Source organism: Anopheles coluzzii, chromosome 3 (assembly GCF_943734685.1).
Source record: "Anopheles coluzzii chromosome 3, AcolN3, whole genome shotgun sequence".
Classification (NCBI taxonomy): Eukaryota; Metazoa; Arthropoda; class Insecta; order Diptera; family Culicidae; genus Anopheles; species Anopheles coluzzii.
This window is the reverse complement of record NC_064671.1, coordinates 84,642,814-84,662,967: the sequence shown is the minus strand read 5'-3', so window position 1 is coordinate 84,662,967 and position 20,154 is coordinate 84,642,814. Positions and strand designations below refer to the sequence as shown.

At 40.8% G+C, this 20,154-nt stretch overlaps 1 protein-coding gene across 1 annotated transcript in view; it reads left to right on the top strand.

Moving 5' to 3' along the window:
• LOC120958345 (uncharacterized) overlaps positions 1-10,493 on the top strand; it is a 38,422-nt gene extending 27,929 nt beyond the window's left edge. The window contains exons 5-7 of the mRNA XM_049610417.1: positions 4,998-5,331; positions 7,087-7,201; positions 9,586-10,493. Of these exons, the coding sequence (XP_049466374.1) occupies positions 4,998-5,331; positions 7,087-7,201; positions 9,586-9,750 (614 nt within the window). The 3' untranslated portion in view covers positions 9,751-10,493. The remainder of the gene's footprint in view (positions 1-4,997; positions 5,332-7,086; positions 7,202-9,585) is intronic.
• Positions 10,494-20,154: the final 9,661 nt, after the last annotated feature.

The following is a 20,154-nucleotide window of genomic DNA, read 5'->3' as shown; positions in this document are numbered from 1 at the left end:
ACCACAAACACCTTTTTGTTCAACGATTGTGTTGTTGGTAAGCTATTATCTGTGTGTGTTAATTAGCTGTAATTGAGCTGTTTTCATATTCAAGTGGCTTAAACGCCACTACCTGACCACCGTAATCATCACCATCGTTCGCGAACTAATCGTGTGCAGAGCAATTGGTCCAGCGAGATGAAAACTGCCTTTTCAATCGCTTGTTTTCGAGAATCCTTCTTATAACCACACGGAGCTGTTCTCCACCTTAACATCATCAATTTTAGCACTCTTACTGCGCTGTTGGCAGTATCTGTGGAAGGTGCATTGAATGCAGCTCTCAGTGAAACGGTTGGCTTTGGCTTAACGAGAAAAGTTTTACTTCCCATCAACAAATTGTGCCGGCGAGAAAGTGTGCCTGCAGCGTGTAGGCGGTTGAGGTGTAGGTTTGGGTGATGGAAACGATCATCACCATCATCGTCCAAAATACACCGTTTAGCTCACCGTTTAGTAACACTCACTGTAGGAAGGATAGCACCGAGTGCCATAATAAAGAAGTTACAATTTCGGGAACAGAGTTATCTATACTTTTAATAGATAGGAAAATAAATTTAAATAATTTGCAAACAATAATAAATTGGAAGTTTGCTCTTTGCTGAAGGATAAAAATATTGATAATGTGGGCTAAAAGATAATAATAAAAAGATCTTGGAATAGCTTGATTTTACTGTTATTTCTGAAATATCTTAATGACATCAAGCATGTTTGATGAAATGCATATTTGTCTTATTTTATTTCTAATCCATTCCTCTTCATATATAGTATAATAAGCAAACGGAACAAAATATTACTTGTTTTTAAGAATTTAATTCTCGATATCAAAATACATGGAGGCGCATGGTGTTTCATAACAAAAATCTAATATCAATCATCGTTTATCACATTCCGCATTCAATTCTAAGTGATCGAAAATTCATACAAAATTTAAAAAAAAATTAATAAGATAAACACTTCTCAAATGAATTCCTATACTAGTGCTATCCTGGTGTTATGACGCAAAATAAGCTTGCATTCTTATTCTATCACAGATTTCTGAAGTAGTTGTAACTTCAAACGGATGCAATGCCCTTCCGATAAGTCGTCGTGCTGAGCTTTCTTGCTGTACTATCTCACATATTCGTAACAATTCCTCTTCTCACTGACTCGAAGCTTCAAAACGTCGAAGGGACGTCCTCCTCGCCTTCGAATCCGCCAGTCCAGTGATACTGGATGTCACTGGGACCATGCTGGGACTAGGGCACAATGGTTAGCTAAAAGCACAATAATCATGCGTTTGAAAGCATGCCCGGTCACTTTGGCGTTGTCAAACCAGCGGGAGAGAGCGTACCTTCAAAAGGGAAAGGTTCTGTGAACGTGCCGAGTAGCAAGTGGCAAAAGTGGTGTACATGCAAGCGATGCACCGGTCGGTTTTGGGAAGTGAGATGGACTCCATTGAGACGGACAACAAAAGCGCCTGTCGCTGTGCGAAGGAAATCTTATCAATTTTCCCCTGACTGATGATATCCTCCATTTGGAGCAGTGTCACGTACCCAATATCACACGTCCGCTCATGCATCAAAACGACGATGACTTCAAAATGAATGCGGCCGTATGTGTGTGTAGGAGGATAAAATAGAAAAATAGGATGCATCTCTAACGATGACCGATGTTGTCCCAGGTTGGAAGATATAGCAGCATAAATATGGAATAAAAGAGGAAGGATGCGAAGAAGATAGAAACTACATCAGCTTTTTCCTATACCACTTTCTTTCCTCTACTCCTCACTGGGCAAAATAGCATACACGCAGACACACTCTCTCTCGTCGTGGCTACTCGGAATGCAATCCGATTTACGTCGGCACCTTTTAACTGGATTTATATGCATCGAACCAATAATATGATACCAATCTTTCAAACTGTCAGCTTTTGCACCACACATCGACGAGGTGGATCGAATCTATGTCGAACTCTGGAACGTAGTCCGTGATGTCCAGGGCAGTGCCGAGTACGTGCGTCACATATTCTATTTCCGTTTCACCGTTGCAACCGGACCACGATGGCTACGAGGGCACAATGAGTGGTGGGCCGCAATGTGATGGAATTCTACTGTATTCATCAGCCAAGATTTGGACGTTTTTCGCGTTTCGGAGAACATTCGTGCAATGATGGATTTGACGTGGGCCACGAGTATCATGCATCCCAACGAACGTTTGGTTGTTTTGTTCGCCAAATGTGCTGCGAAGAGAATTCGTTTAAAAGGATTTCAGGCACGTTGCGAGAACAGGTAACGTCTACCAGAATCACGATAAAGACCCACAAATGTTCCGTAATGTGTTGATCTCTTCTGTACGTTGTGCAATCATAGATTGAGAGCATATTTGAACGATCTGATCAAGCCTTGGTGAAATCGTGTCACATTCTTTTATGAGCATCACAAAATGGTATCACAAAATGTTTATCAAATGGAAGAATCTTGCAATTTCAAATATTAAAATGTTGCAAAAAATATCGTTTAGTCAATTCGAGTCGGTAAACTTTTTCTCAGCACTGCTTCATTCCGGAACACGCAATACAAAATACACAAAATAATCATAAAATCAAAGCATCTCTTGCAAATCACGCTGCAGGTGATGATTATGGTAGAATGAATTGTAAAACCATCATGCTTCGTTTACGAACTAGCAGTTGATGTCGAAAGAAATGAAGTTATTTTCGATCCTTGCGTTTGAAAAATATCGCGTTCACACCCGTAACGGCACAAAGTTTTGTTCAAAGAAATTTGGCCGTGTTTTACTTTTTCCCCAAACGCCATGTAATAAGCCCAACCTTATGGCTTAACACTGATCGGACTTTTTGTATTGCCAACAAGGGGAGGTAAAGTTGTTCATTTCCATCTAATTTGCTCCGTGATTGGGCACGTCAGTGATGAGGAAAAACTTTTGTCCACCTTCACGCATAAACTCACACGCCGCTCGAATGGATAAGCGTAAAGGTGGTTCAGGGGAATCGACAATTAGCAGTCAAGTTGAACGAGCCCAAAACTACCTTACGAAACACCAACGAGTCACTGACGACTTGAAAGCTAATGATCCGATGTGAAGAGAGCAATCACAGCAACAACCAAGGAAGGAAAAAACAACTCAAATCAGTAATGAGAATGGTGAAAATGAAAATGTAACAGAAAAACGACCTCTTATCAACAATATCAGCAGAAAAGTGTACATAATGCTGTAGTTCTTATTACGCATTGCGGTAGTCAGTTAGAATTTCAGAATATCCGCTCAGTCCGGAGTCATGTGAGAGAAAATTGCACAAGAATTGTGGGGTGAATGCACTTACGGGTTTGGATTGCCCTTTCTCGGGAAAATGAAAAGTAAGGCGATTAATTCCATTTAATTGTATGCCACCTTGTTTCGCATGATATTTGTTTAGAAGAACTTTAGCATGGAGGAAAGACCGGTGAAAGATGTTCCTCTTGTGGGTAATTCATTATGCGTCTGAGAGAAGGCGAAAACCAGTTCCTTGTTCGCCGCTAATTAGTAGCGATTGCTGTGCTGTGCTTAGTTTGAAGTTAAACACCTGACTCTCTATACACTGGCTGATTATCGTGCATTTGAGAGCAGAATACGATGATTCAGACGTTGCACGACACGAGATTCACTTCAGCCATGGTTTGTTGGGTTCGTTGTGTTGTGCTACTTAACGGATAATGGTTCGGTTTCGCTACAGCCACCACAGCAGGATGTGGTTTTGGAATGGAATGATATTTAATCTTGAGTACATTGTTTACGTTGCTACTTCGTCGAGTGTTTTGTTGCTGAACACCGCAGAGAAAATTGTTATTATGAGAGAATTGCTACTTCATCGAGATATTCTTTTAGTAATAAAATATCACGCGTTATACGTATAGCATTTTGTTAAAATGTAGAATTGAAACAGATATCTTTGTTTAAATCTTTTTAATATTGATTGCTCAAGTAAAATGTTTCGCGGTATGCATTTTTTTTGTGAATTTTAAGTGAGGTACCATGCGCCTCCATTGTGATATTGGTCTTCATAATAAAGCAAATTTTGTGAATTATTAACTAGTCAAATAAGCTATTAAATAATATTGATTTTTATTCCTAAAACATAGTTCTTTACGACCAGCCAATTCTAACAGCCTATTAAATCTCAAGTTCACTGTCCAGTCCTCATCCTACATCATAAAATGCATGGCAGCACATGTGTGTCAAAGGTCAAGTCCTGCCAAATTTGGCACGCTTCATCAATTCACCTCTAGACTCCTCGACTTAGATCCACTCCTTCCTTAGGCAATCGATTTCAAAGGCAAGTGTCAATAATTCAATCGTTTCCTCTCTGGATTGGATAATGTTCTTCACCTCATCCTTAAACTCAACCAGAAACCACAGAACCAAACCATTGCGGTTTGAGGAGGCCACATTATGATGTCTAATGGTCGTGTTGGTTGAATGTGTGGGCACAGGTTTTCGTTTGTGTGGTTGTGGGATGCCTTAATGTAAATTGTCTTATCAGATTAAACAACATTAATATTCTACACACAATATAATAACCCTTTTCATCACTTTTAAGAGCTTTCGCTAGCTGTTCTCTTTTGTGTCTTAATCGTACTTTTTTATACTCATTTTAATGTACTCATAATATATGCTTACCATTTTTTTGTTGCATTTCAACCACCAGTCAAAGGAAGCTCGAAGCTGTACCGCTTGTTTTTGCTCCTCTTTTTTGCCAATTTCATAATGTCTTTACCAATAGAATCTTGGATCGTATTCGTACGTTTCGAATGTCAACGACAGGACAAAAGCACCCACCCATACGTCCATGATTCTAAACAGTGTGGTCCAAAAAGGAAACCCCAAAATTGAATTGACATTCACCGTATCCGTAATAACAAACCAAATCCAGGGGAGAAAAAAACTTACCGTATGTGTTTGCATCTGTTCTCTCCATTTCTATAGACTTTCTTAGACATGCACCGTGCATGCGGCATGTGAAAAAAGACTACGAGGTGTGTGCGATCCACTACCAGAGCACCATGGCGAAGATAGGCCAGTCGGTGGCAACGACAACCACCACGACGGTAGCGTCGTCCATCTACCCAACAATGGCCACACATCCGGCGGCCGTCATGAGCAATGGTGGTGGGCAGTACCACAACGGTGACATGAGTCAGCATCAGCATCACCATCACAGACAGCAGCAGCAGCAGCACGAACATTTGGGCCGAAGCCATCCAAACAGCACCAAGTCGGTGGAGGATGCGGAGGAAGAACGGCTTAAAACGGTTTGCTGGTAAGTTTTTAAAGAGACATCGAGATGGTCTGATGTATGGGTAAAGGTTTAAGAATGGGTTTGGGCCAGATAGTTGTGATCATTGCGTCCAACATCTCCTTCTAGACGAAACACTGGTATTTTTCGTTTTTATCCACTTTAAACAACTTTTAAGGATCTTTTCACCGAAACACTTGAATGCCTTCACTTGGACCTTGCTTGACATATTGGCGTTACATATAGTTAAAGCTAACATTCTAAAATGTTCAAAGGTTTGTCATAATACAGGCAACCACAACCTTTGGTTTGATTAATCTGTCGACCTTTTAACAAACTCGGATCTTTTCAATCCAACAAACTAGAACGCAAACCGAGCAAGATCATACTAACACACACCGAGCAAATCCATTCTGATTGTATCCGTCCTAATTGATGATTGTAACAACCGGCATGCAATACGACCCAAGGAACGTTTCATAAACAGTAACTAACTACCATTAGACCTAAGCATCATCGTCCGTTTTCGTCCACCATCCAAGGCCAATCAAATTTATTGTTTCTCACGAAGCTGACAGCTCACACCGACCGGTAAAGTGACCGCTGTGACTCTGACAGTGCACTATTTCCCATGTAACGGCTACCTTCGCTTGGGCTTACACCATCGCACCATCTTGTGGTTTTGAGCTCCGCTTTTCCCCGAATTGTTCTCGTCAGTTTTTTGTTGCCTTTTTGCTGAATGATATTGAACCTTAGTTTGTGAAATTGAACCCCTCCCTGAAGCTGAGACAGCAAATGTCAGCCTGCCAAATGACCATTCAATTTTTGGACCATCACCACCACAGCGAGCGGAGCAAACGAGTCTGGGTTTATTGTATTGTTTCTTCGCTCGAAAGGCAACCCGGAGGCAACAAAAGATGACGTCCAGTTAGTTAGCAGCGAGCAGTAAACGACCATCAAATTAGGTTTTTTTGTTGATCTTACGTGTAAGTGTCGTGGGCAATAACACGAACGAATCATTTACGCTCTCAGTAAAGGCCGATGACCGGTTCAGCTTTGGCCAGTTTCAGTTTGTCGTCCCTTCTTTCCATTTAGATGTTATTGTCTTATTGTCGCAGGAATTGGATGGAATTGGAAACTCATCAATTGGCCGTCTGATCGATAATGTGAATGTTCATGGCTAGGTTTGTTAGTGTGTGTATGTGTATATAGTTCGAGTAATACATCATACCAAATGAATCAAACACCAATGTAGGTTTATTATCGATTATTTGACATGTTAATTGCATACTTTTGGGCGTTTAACATTTCAAATTTCTCATTGTTACAATATGAAAACATTGTTAACTTATGAGGTTTAAGATATACATATATATCATCTTATTTGCATGAATGCAGTTTCTGATAATACCTTATTAAACCACCTTCTTAACATACAAACTCTATCGACTCTTTAATGATACTCCCCATCAACAACTGACATCACACGCTTGAGTCAATCCGTTCTGTGTAGTCAGCTTTCCCTTCAAATGCATCGAAGTGCATTTCCCGTCAATTTCACACCGATTACACGCACCACTTGCGGCACAAAGTCGGTTCTGGATGGGAGGGTGTGAACTGTATTTATCTCCTTTCCCGAGGCCTAAGACGCTACGGTGCGCTAAGACGTTCAAATACCCTTGCGTTGTACGAGTCCCACTCATCTTCCGAGCACTAAACGTTCTTCTTATCTTCTCTTCCTCTCTCTTTCTCTTCTTCTCTCACTTGTCTCTATTACAGTGCCTTCCAGAAGTACATGCAGTGCTCGGAGTTTACGGTGCGGCATGCCTGCGGCGACGAGACGGCGCTGTTCACGCGCAAATTCCTCGACAAGATGTCCAACACGTTGATGCGGGTAAGTCTGGCGTGTGTTGAACCGGAAAAGTCGGTACGATGCAGAACATTTCGCTGCAACTGGCCGTGCTTTTGGTGTTGACTTTGCACGAAGTTGTGATTCTAACCAGCGCTCTGTGAAGGTTTCCCCTTTCTGCTCGCCGTTCGGTTGTTTATTTACTGATGTGTCTAGTTGGTGCCTGTACGTGTGTGTGTGTGTGTGTGTGTGTGTGTGTGTGTGTGTGTGTGTGTGTGTGTGTGTGTGTGTGTGTGTGTGTGTGTGTGTGTGTGTGTGTGTGTGTGTGTGTGTGTGTGTGTGTGTGTGTGTGTGTGTGTGTGTGTGTGTGTGTGTGTGTGTGTGTGTGTGTGTGTGTGTGTGTGTGTGTGTGTGTGTGTTGGAGAGCAAACATCAATCGCTTAGATGCTGCTCCTCTTCGATCCCTTTTCCTTAGGTCGATCTCGTTCCTCGGACTCGGCCGTAACGGGGTGACAAAGTGAGAGCTAATTAGGGACTGATAATTGTTTTATTAACAACACCATTGTAACGATGTTAAACGCAATCAGGCATGCTTTGGCCGTTTGGTCGAGTGAAGATAGATTTGAATGGACCCTTCGAAATCTTTGAACATCTTTCAATGCTAGCTTTTCATGACCTTTGACTTGGAATGCTAAATTGATGTGCAGATAGAATTACCTAAACCTATGAAATTAAGAATTACGAAAAGGAAAACTTTGATTATCTAAAAGTGTTGACAAATATTAGTACTGGTAAAGAAACATATTGGAAAAACATTCTCTTTAATAAATCAGATTCAATAGAAATCTGTGAGCTGTACAAAATTACTTTCTTAGAAGTGGCATCATAAAAATCGTTCGTATTTTAAATCGTTCAATCATGTGTTCCCGGTATCAATACATAGAATATTGTCCAGCAATAAAGTTAACATTAATTTAATATGGCTTTTCCATGGATTGAATCACTTTTGATTTGTGCAATGGTTTTTAGTATGCTTTGTCATCTAGTGCCCACATCACGTAATATTACTAAAAATTGTAAACTAATTTGATGAACCTCATGTGCTCTTCTTGAAATTGAACATTTATACCAATTACATTACAACATGTTTTTCAAATTTCATGAATTTACCAATCCGGACACATGTACCAATAAATGGATGGACAGTTCTCGCATCACATTGGAGGCACTTTTGAAACGACCACGCAAATACATTAATCCCCATTGTTACCATAATTTCCTCCCCAAATAGCAATGCGTTGTTCTAATTCACACGATACAATTACCAGCTTCACACAACAATAAAAACAAGCAGCAATATTGTGTCCTTTTGCTACCGTTTCCCCAATACATCCATCGTGGCAAACCAATTAAGCCAATTTGTATCCAGAATCACCTCTAACCTTCCACCACAAAGAGGTTCCAAGCGAATCATTTAAGCCAACCGAACGCGATTCCCACCTCGTCGCTTTTTTGTTTGCAAATGCAACAACGTTGTACAACCAGTTTTTACACCCACTCGTCTACATACTCATCAGAATGTCTCTACATCACAACACTACACACGGGAGGACGAGTCGGATCGATGAATAAAACATGGCACACCCGTTAAACCGCCACTGGACGGTGTGGTGGCGTATTTTACTGCATTTAGTTGTGCGTGAAAATAACACACTACATTCAAACGTTTAGCCCACTCCCGAACAATCATGATGTAGGGGAAATGGTACAAAACTTACAATGGAGTTTACAATGGGGCGGTATTTTAAATGCCTGGGTCACGGTCTACGTTTTTCAGTTGCATCCACATTTACCCGTTCACAACATAAATAGAGCTTCTGTTGCCCACTTCATGCATATTGTATTAGAAGAAGTGTGGCTCTCTCCCATTTGCTCTGTCTCTCTCTCTCTCTCTCTCTCTCTCTCTCTCTCTCTATCTCTCTTTCTCTCTCTCTCTCTCTCATTCTCTCTAAGTTTCTATTGCAATGGCTCACAATAAGGGAAGTCCAACTAGGAAGGGCAACGAGTAGGCCATGATTTATGCTGCACTCGTTAACTGGGTGACAATGAAAACTGTGCAACGGTTTTGTTGAAATGCACGAGTACAAGGTGGTTGCAACTAGCACCCCAACATGTACATCTGCATGTACTGCGTGTTTGGACTGTTTTCATCCAGAATAGAAATGCAGTTCGAAAGGGTGGACTTCCAAACTTTTAAGCAACACACATGCTTTCGTTTCGACTGTCCTTCCAATAGAATTCTACCATGAAAGACCCATTCTATGACATTATTGATTTTTTATTCCATTTTCTCTCATCTCTCTCTTACTCTCTCTTTTGCCACGCTTGCGGTCACAACCTCCAACTCATCGCTGGACCGGTCAAAACAGATGCACTGCGTCGATTACACGCCGGAAAGTGGCAAATGCCGGGATTACTTCAGCTCAAGCGCAACCCCGACGGGTCTAACGCGGTGGAGTTCATCAAACATGGTCACACTCGCCATTGTCACGGTGCTTGCGGTTGTGCACCACTGGCTGGGAACGTTTATTTAATCGCCACCCATATTGACGCCGATCGGTGCACGATCGCACCCGGTACGATCTCGATGACAGCGACGGGGAATCAGCGAAAGCAAGGATGCATCTCCATTGGCTGCAGGTAAATGACCATAGAAGCGCTGTAAATTGAGTGGAAAGTAATGTTTAATGGGTGATTGAAATGCATAAAAAGGTGCAAAAATCACATCCATACAAGCTGACAAAAGAGAACAGCTAAAGCTTTGTTACACGCGGAAGAAAGGCAAACACTCAAATGCAAAAACGAAAAAAAGAAACAACAAAAATTAGATAATGAAGCACATACCAACACAAGGCTACACGCTGGAGTTAAAGTAAAACGAAAAAGAAGTAGACTGGACTCGTGCGAAGGGAAAGTATAGGGAAAGCAACACGGTATCCTCTTGTTTCTCTTTATCTGAGGGTAAATACAGCTGGCGCCGTGACCAGGATGCAAACTCGTTTATTTTTCCGTAATTACCGATGATAGGCAGTACGGATTGATTATTTCATTTTTCAGTTTAGAGAAATGTTTCACAACGTGTAAAAAAAGATGAAAAACGATTAATGAAAGAAAGGAAGCAAAACCGACGGTCCTATGAACTATTGTTACTATTGATTATTCCTTGTAATATTGCCTTCACAACAATTACTAGATGAAAAGGGAAGAAAAGATCATAAGCAACACAAGCGAAAGAAAAACTCTTACGGGCAAAGCTCAAATGTTTAGTAAAATAACTAACTAATATATAATAAAAGAGAAAAAACACACAGACGTCAAGCCGATCAAATAAAACAACACAAAATGGTTACGATGCTCTTCTTACGTTCCATCGCATGCTCCAAAACATTCGTTATTGCTTTTGATTTTATCGCACAAATGCTCCATCTAAACACTTTACTATTAAGTAGCAAAGGGGAGAGACTAAACAAAAAGTAGCTAAGCTGATGAACATAGGACTGCTCACTGCGCTAAATCCAAACTTGCCCATCGCATTGGTATCGCTTTAACCGTTTAATCTTTAAACCTAAGCTCCCTTACTCTCTCCACCCTTTTCTCCTTCGCCGAAAGCTTAGTGATCGTTTTCCTAGTTGGCAAACAATCTGTTACTTCTTATTCCTACTGTAAAGGTATAGTATTGAAGGCCGGCGACAGGTTGGGTTGAGGTGTAGTCGAATGTGGCAAGAATAGAAAAGGGAAAAAGCTATAGAAAATTGTATAGGAAAGGTAAAAGATCATGGAAAGCGAGTTGAAAGTGTTTATAAAGCAGCATTATGACATAATAAGAATAAGGAATGGAAAATCAAACGAAAAAAGAGCTAAAAAATGATTAACAAGCGAACAAGCGATACGAAAAGCACAAAAAGCAGCAAAAACAAACAGAAATGAATAAAAGTATCAAACCTGTACACTATAAAAAATATAAAAATGGGTCGTTTGTGTTTTATTTACATTAATTGGATGCATTAATAAGCTCGTGGAATGGAAAAGCACTCATTTTCAACCATTGCCCAGCTCCATTACATACCGCACTGCGTTTGCTTTAATTGGATGTGAAAATGAGATTAGATGCAATGGCTTTAACTGCACCGAACCGTGCGATATCATGATAATAATGCATGCAATAAATCAAAAATACATCAAACGATCGCAGTTCGAAAGAAATCCGCAGCAAAAACTAGCTCAAAGGTAATGAAATTGACACGTGAGTTGGTGGGTTGTTATTTCCCAACGCCCTTTTTTCTTTACACCATTTGTTTCACAGCAGCACATTGAATCAGCATTTTTCCACAGAGTGAACGCTTCATCGACCAATTCATTGCTGTCTCGTGAAGGTAGATTTATTCATGCTCGCGCTCGGGTGTGTCCTCCAATTATGGCGTAATTATATCAACAAGACCTATCCCCGTAAATCAATTTAAAATAATGACAAACATGAAAGCGAACCATCCGCTCACTGCATAGTGGTGCAGTTGCACTTTCTCCCCCGAAATGCGGAACCAATCGCCTACAGTTCCGAACCGTGATGAGGCACGGAAGGTAAAAAGGGTTAGTGCAACGGTAAGAAATAGGAAAAATAATACAAACCCGACAAAAAAAGCAAAAACAAACCAATCTACAAGCGGCATACTGGCCCATGCCCGGTATAGTTTGCTCATAACGCATGGATTATTTCCAATTTTAGCTTGCACTCGAATGAATACAATTTACACAGCGTCAGCAAACGATGGCACCGTGTTGGAAGCTGTTTTTGTTTTGTTTCCAATTTTCCCTTTTCCCGCAACCCATGCATATGTATGTAAAAATGATTAATAACAGCACCCACGAGGTAATAGTCTGAGGTAATAAAACATTCCCGCAACCATTCGTGGGTTCAAACGAGTATGACAGCAAAATAAACCAGGAAAGTTTGTTGCTGCTGGACGAGGTTTTGGGAAAGCTTCATATATTCATCCTCAATTGGGCTTTTTATGTTTGTTTTTTAAGCTCTCTTTATTTATGAGTCATTTCAATTACAAACCGCACTGTTTGTTGTTACATCTTAATTAATACCAACCCGCTTCGTGATTAGTACTGGATAATTGAAATCCAAAGTTTTGACAACTTTAATTAAAGCCCTAAAATCAGGTGCTCTTGGAAACGTTTCACTAATTGATTGGGATATTTTCAGCGCACTACAGCAAACTCTTGATTTGATTTACTAAAATGTAATGATTGCTCGGAAATCCAATGAACAAACGGATGTAAACATTTGCTTGGGATGCTATATTAAAATGTATTACTTTTTGTTTGTTTAGTAACGCTTCACTTGATTTAAATGTTACAATGCCTGGGGGAGTGAAATGACACAGTACTGAAACTGAAATGTAACAATATTGAACCCACAAAAAGGCTCTTCAGGCGTCGAAACAACATGTTGAACTATTCTTTTTTTATGAATCAGTAACGCAGAATGATCGAAACAAAGCACAATGATGCAAAATAAATTGCCCACAGTTTTACTGGAGTGTTCATTCCACCCATCGATAGAATGGGAACAATACAAACACCCACAGCGTATGTGCTCAACAATTCTAAAACAAACCAACCACAATAAACAAACAAACAAATCGAACAAACGAAACCAACTGACAAACAGAAACACCCATAAATCCATCCCACCGTATCGTACTGGCTGTGGCTGCGATTGCAACATAATGCAACTCGTTTGAACACACTCTTTTCCACCGACCGGGCGGACGAGTGCGGTTTTTGAAACTTTTGCATTCAATCATCACCTTTTCTCGTGGGAAGTGAAGGATGGGGCGTCTCCATTAGTCGGTGGTTTTTCTCGTTCTCTTTTCCAAACTTTCACCTTCGAACACACAGCTGTTGATTCATGCAAAATCGTGAGATAAAAGCATGTAGTTTGTCCAGGAAATGGATCAAAGTGATTTAATTCGAAAAGAGTCGGTCACACGCTAACCGGAAGGGATAAGGACGGTTTGCCGGAAAAGCAAACTAATCCATAAACAAGTGGACATCTTCATTTGTAGAACAGTGAGACGGCGGGTCAATGCTAAGTAAACAGTGTCCTCTTGATTGTTTTGGGATACTTTGTGTCATCATCCTTAAAATCGTCTTGGTTGATGAGGTAAGGTAAGTGACTGTAGGACGTAAGCTGAGAACCTTGAATAGCCGGTGAGAAACGGAGCAACGAAGAGTGTCCGGCAGGTTCGGGCGTCAAAACTTTTCTCAACAGGAAAGACAAACAATCCCCAACTTACTGTATTTGTTTAGCAAAGGGTACATCATTTAAGCCCATGCTATTTCGAGGTAATCACTTTTCACCAGCAAACTGAAGACGGTGATCGACTTTGGGCACACATTTTCACTACCATTTAAGCTCTCTGTGTTGTACAAATAGAACCATCGGAGAGCTGCGGTTTTGCGACAGTGAGTCTGGAAAGTGTAAACCAAACAATTTCACTTGCCAAAACGAAACATTGAAAGACATCCGAGCTTAGAGCAGACAAACTGGAAGCGAGCTTGAACCTTCCCGCTGACAGTACACCTCTGGTAAGCTGATGTGATTTTTAACGAGAGTGGCAAAAGCAACACATCAAAAAGCACGCGTCCTCGCTATGGTAAGCCACGATCAGGTGTTCGAGCAAATACTGTTTGTTTGTCTTGTGTATTTGACGCACAGTTTTACTAGATTGTGTGTTTTAATTTGCTATTTTTTGAGCTCCAGCCACACCAGGCCGCCGAATATGTTCTTCTCAATTATTTAACCAAGCTGTACGGTTCGGTGAGGCGGAAAATGTGCTCTGACTTTCGGTGTCTCAGGACAACTTTTGCCAACACGAGCTGGGTATTCGATCTACGTGCAAAGACTGTTGAGCGAGCTCACCGTAACGAGTTACCGAAAGTGCGTTAACGCGTGTGTTATGTGACACGATTACCAAATGTGACACGACAGCCTGAAGGTTTTTTTTGTTTATTTTGTCTCTAGTAAATTCACTTCACCAATAAATGAAATAGCTCACTGATAAATTGTATGAAAATGCCGCAAATATTGTAAAAATGTGTGATAAACATGAATTTTTGCAGTGGTTTACAATTTTTAGATGTTTATAAATGCTCATCTCTTATGTAGGATATGTGCTGTCGCCTAAAAGTATGCAATTAGATGCTTTGTTTGTAACAGATCGGGCACCCTTTTTACGATTTTCCAATCATTTTATAAAACTCATTCTTTTTATGTTTTATGCAATATATTGGCACAGTTTGTAGAATATATTTATATTTAAATTAAACTATATACATCACTTAATTTTTTTTATCATTTTATACCTCATATTACTAATTTACCGCCGTGTATGAAACAGATTGAATCCCACTGGTGGATTCAGGATTTAGCATCGAAAGCCTTTTAGTCAAAAATCATATAGGACGGCTGAATATTTACATCGTAAAAGTACATAAACTTTTTTGAGCCACAAAATATCCAGCACACATTGGCAAAATTACTTAGTAAACCCTATAACGCATTTAAGTATACATTGCATACATTTAGGCGGTTAGAAAGAGGGTTGATATTCAGTAGTGCCTCTGTCGGCATTGTATTTTTGAAATAATTTTGAAAATTCGTCCGAAAATTAAACTATTTCTATGCCTCCTCAAGCTAGTTTCAGTTCGATGTGCAACAACTCTTCACTGTTGCACGTTCATCATAAAGTAAAGCCGCCTGCGATCCACACCGCATCGATTGCTGCGAAAATGAAGCTCCGTTCAAGTAGCATACCGCCCATTCAACGCTCAATGACTGCCGAAATTGGCTCACGCCCGATCCGATACAACCCCGCCAGCGAAGTCCATTTGAATCACGAACCCACTCAAATCCCGGTCTAGGTTTGATTCAATAAAGAGAAAGAGGAAAAGCTCGTTCCATGTCGTGCCGGTACGTAGCCCACACTGATTGAGTGTCTGTATGTGTGTGAAAGAGAGAAAGAGAACGCTGTCTCAACAACAACAAAAATGCATCCTGCCGTACAGCACGCCGTACAAAGATGTAGCAAACGGGCAGCGTAACGAGAGGGACGCACGTTCGGGCACGTCCGGTGAACATTCCGAGGGAAAAAAAAGATCTGCAAATAAACAACGAACGCAAGCTCGTCCACAAACGATATCGACCAGGTGATGATGAAAGAGCGTTCCGCACCGCCCGCAAATGTATTCCTTCTTGAATCTCACAGAGGGAGAGAGAGAAAGAACGAACCAAAAAAAGAACGTTGATGCACCGCGATAAAAATAAAATGCACCAAATTGAAAAGGCGAGCCGGATATTGAGCGGCGGTATAGTGCGGGGCGATCCAAACAGGAATTCCGGGTGACTACCCGGGAAACCTTTAGTTAGAGCCGGGGATTTTTTTTTTTACGAAGTTATTCTACAGCCAGCAGAAAATGGCTACATTTTTGCGTTGTCCGGGATGCTGAAAGAATGTTCCAAATGAAACCACCACTACACGTGGGAAAAAACATTTGCACCCGTGCACCAAGCAACTCGTTTGGCGGCTAGGAAGCTTTCTTTGATGGTATGCATCTGCATCTGAAAATGAGGTTTTGCAGGTGCTGCTTTTTCCGAAACAAAATACTATTTTAATTTGGTTATATTGATTAAAAGAAAAAAATTTACTTAAGCAGCATACTGCATGCTTTTGCATACTTTTAGGCTAAGGTATTGCATACTTTTAGGCGTTTTAAGCAAAAGAGTCGAATTATCTACTTAAAAGTAACTGCGATTAAATTCAAAACGTTCTTTAATACCTTATGTTTCATGCTCAAAGATATACAATATCTTATGCACACTAAAAAAATAAAAATTGCTGCAATAAAGTAACGCTGGCCAGTATCACTTCAAAGCAATCCATCGCTCGGTTAGTCCTTATTAGCTGAGGGATTGCATTTTTCCGTGTTATTATACACCCATCTAAACAGATTCATAGATATAATTATCCCTTTTTCTTGGTAAAGCAAAACACTGCGCTGATTTTGTTCGCACCTTTACAGCGGGCGAGCGGATGAGTTAAAAATCCCAGCATGAATATACCACCCTTAAACCCTGGCGCGCATTGTTTGACACGGCAATTAAAAGTGTAAACGGTATCCTTTTTAGCGGCTGGTTTTTTTTATTTTCCTTCCAGCTTTTTTTGTGTTTTGCAAAAAAGCTTCACCAGGTGACCAGATGAGGTTTGGTTAGCAAGAATGTGCTTTCGTGCCAAAGTAGGCGATGAAAAATTGCACCTCAAAATAATAAGCGTTCCTACACGACATGCTGCGTTGAGATACAGTGATGGACATAAAAATATAAACATGCATGTGTAGCTTGAATTATTTTGATATTTTAGTTTATATAAAAATATTAATTGGCTCTTCTAACGACAGTGTGGCAATATCCTTGCATCGAATAACACCAGGCTTACATATTTCGAAAGTTCTGTTTCTTATAGTCCTATAGTAAATTGTAAATTGTAAAGTTCTATGGAAGTAAATCAATCTAAAATAATGAAGTTTAAGACAGAAAGCAATAGTGTATTTCAATTAAGTTATTACGATACCACAAAAGTTATACTGTTTGTCAATAAAAAATATTGTTGACTAATTGTTTCTTAAATCATAAATAAATTCTAGTGTAACCTGATGATTTGTTTTACCAGCCATCTCTAAAGAGCTAATAACAATTTTGTATAAATCTCATTTTGCCAATGTCTTCAAGAAATCCGTGGGGAATTTGACAGTATGACATTATGCAAACAAAGTAGAATTTTTTGCCGAAAAATGATGATCCAATACGAAAATGTTAGTATATCATTAAACTGAGCCAAATACGCCACTCCCTGTAAACCAGTCTCGTGTGACAATTGTTAATTATACCTTTAGTAAAGTTCACATTTTTTGCTTGACAAAAGACCCTATCCCTTGTGATCTTTTTGCAGTGATTTATCCAAAGCGTTGAGCTCAAAATAAATCATACCGACCGAAACTTTACATGCTAAATAGCTCGCCCAAAACTCTTTTCTCAAGCTCATGGCGCTCATCAGTTCAACAGTTTGCTGGGTCCCATGCAACATTCCTCCCAGCGATCCGTCGGTAGAGGAGTATTGGTTTTTATATGGTCATTCCTTCGCAAACAAAAAAACACGAACATCATCAAACTTCCCTCAGCTCAACCCTACCCTGTTTGCCGGATCGTTTTGTTTGATGGTTTTGGCAGGAAAGTGCTCCCACTGGAGCAGAAAAATGAGCGAATTAAATTGTTCACTTTTTGTGCAGTTAAATGGTCGGGCAGGAGGGGAGCGGGGGGTGTTCAGAAACATCCGGTTTTCGTTGGTGCGCAAACGAAAGGGAGCAACATCAACACAAAAAAAGAAGGGAATGAACCCACAACGGGGTTGGATGAATTGCTCGGTTATAAATTAATTATTATGTTGTTTTCCCCCACCTTTTTTTGTTGCGATGTTCTTTTAGTTTGTTTTCCGGGAAGCGAAACCTGTGCCCCTTTTACGCTTCGACACCTTCCGGTTTGGGGATCACCTGGGGACGTCCTGGACGTTCTCGCTTCCTCGCTACGGTACGGATTAATTGCGAGTGAAAGGGCTTACACACCCGTTGGTCGTACAAGGTGCTAGCGAAATTTTTAAAACCCTTTTCAACACTGCCAGCGGGTCCACTGGCATTCCCTCGCCGTCGTGCGCATAAGAAACGCTGCCGTTGCGTCGAGAACATGTGTGCTGATGTGGATCATCTCCTTTCCCAGACACAGACACGGGGAAATTAAAATTAACCAGACGGTCCATCATTTATGCACGGCCATTTTCGAACCACTTTTCAAGCCACCAGTACGCCGGCTGCGGTGATCATCGGGGCGTTAATGGTGTGTGTGTGGGTACTGTTTGCTGGATGGATAATATTCAATTTGAGCGCATGTACACCCGCACCGGAACTGGCCGGCCGTACGTGTATGCGAACAGTCGACGCATTATGAGATCGCAATTATTTGTAATCCTGACCATTACAGCCCCGTCATCGAACCCGTTTACAGGGTAAAAAAAACACGCACATCTCGAGGCTATCAATCAGCACAGCAGCAGCCGGGCCCAAAACTAACGCCGCGGGCACCTTCAATAATCGAGAAAGTATGCAAACAGTGCACCGGACAGGATGTTTGAACTGGTATGTAACCTGATACAGCTCGGTGCATGTGTTTGTGCCGAGCGTTTTGAGTAATGGTGAGATTTATTTGAGTGTTATTGAAGGTACTTGCGAAGATTGCACTCGAGCAAACACAACATGCTCGGTGGTACCGTTTTACTGCCGGTGGACATTCGGTGGAGTTCGAGTGGTTCGCTTGCCCCGTGCGATGATGCTCTGAGCTGCTGTACTGCAGCAAGTTACTCGGAAGAGGTTTGTGCTTTATTAACCCTTCAGGGGGTTTCCTGGTACCGGTCTTATACCAACTTACAGGGAGCCAAACGTTTTGCTAGCATCGTGAGAAGCTTCTGCTACGCGTTTCCATGCACGTTGGGAAATACGCAGGGAAGAGCTTAGACAAAATTCTTACAAATTCATAGAAAAACATATTAAAATTTTATAAAATATTGCACAAGGTTCGTTGAGTGTTAAGTTATGATTTTGATCGGATGTATAACAATCGGATATTATGCTTTTCAGGTAAAATATCACTTAAATTTGGCTTGTTTGTCTGAATATTGTGGGTTTTGCTTACTACATTAACATAGAAATCATGTTATGTAGAGTATTACATCCGATTTAATTGTTCAAGTATGTTAAAATTTATATAAAATACACAATTGTACAATAACAATTTGCCACATCAGGACAATTCTCTTCAAAAAGTGTAAAAATTGTCAATCTACGTATCTTCAAGTCACTTCCTTAGCGATAGCTGCAAGCTAAAGCATACCGTAACACTCTTCTCCAATGGCTACAGCAGCGCAAAACACCTTAGAACAGTTTACTGTAAATGTGTCACATCCAATGAAATCAGGTTTAATTAGCTGTTCATCAGCTTCCAATACGTTGGCTCTGTATTCATTGGCATTGGCATAATACTCTATTTCTTCGGACTAATCCGTGCTGGATTTCTGCATAACATTGACTGATTTATGCCCTCATACTCATAATATTCATCATTATTGAATCCTCAAAAATAATTAGCTAAGCATTAAGATGAATGTAAAAAAAAGTTTTATCCTTTGAGGATCTTACTTACTTACTTATCCGGCGCTACAACCACTTTGCGGTCTTGGCCTGCCTTAGGAGTGTCTGAAACCGCTCACGGTCTCGCGTCTTCGTCTGCCAGTCCGTTATCCCGGCCTTAATGGCGGACGCCTCCACGCCATCTTGCCACCTCAATTTGGGCCTACCACGCCTCCTCTGTCCTTGAGGATGGCCTATAAAAACTTTACGGGCTGGGTCGTCCGTTTCCATGCGTACAACATGGCCAGCCCACCGGAGCCTGGCGAGCTTAATACGCTGCACGACAGTGAGGTCGCCGTACATCTCGTATAGCTCGGCTGCTCAATTGTCCTTCCACACATAAGGGGCCAAGTATCCTTCTGAGCATCTTCCTCTCGAACGCGGCTAAGAGGGTTTCGTCAGATTTGGACAGTGTCCATGGCTCAGAGGCGTATGTGAGTACTGGTATTATATAGGTACTAGGGTAAACGTACCTATAGTGGTGCTAGTACCAATAGTGGTGGTATTGCACTAAAATGCGTCTCATACGATAAATTAACAGTAGTTAAGTTATTTATGATTGTGTGAAATGTTCTCTAGCCTTTTACAAAGAATTTAAAAATGAAATGGGGCCATTCCGTTTCTTAGTGACCGAAAAA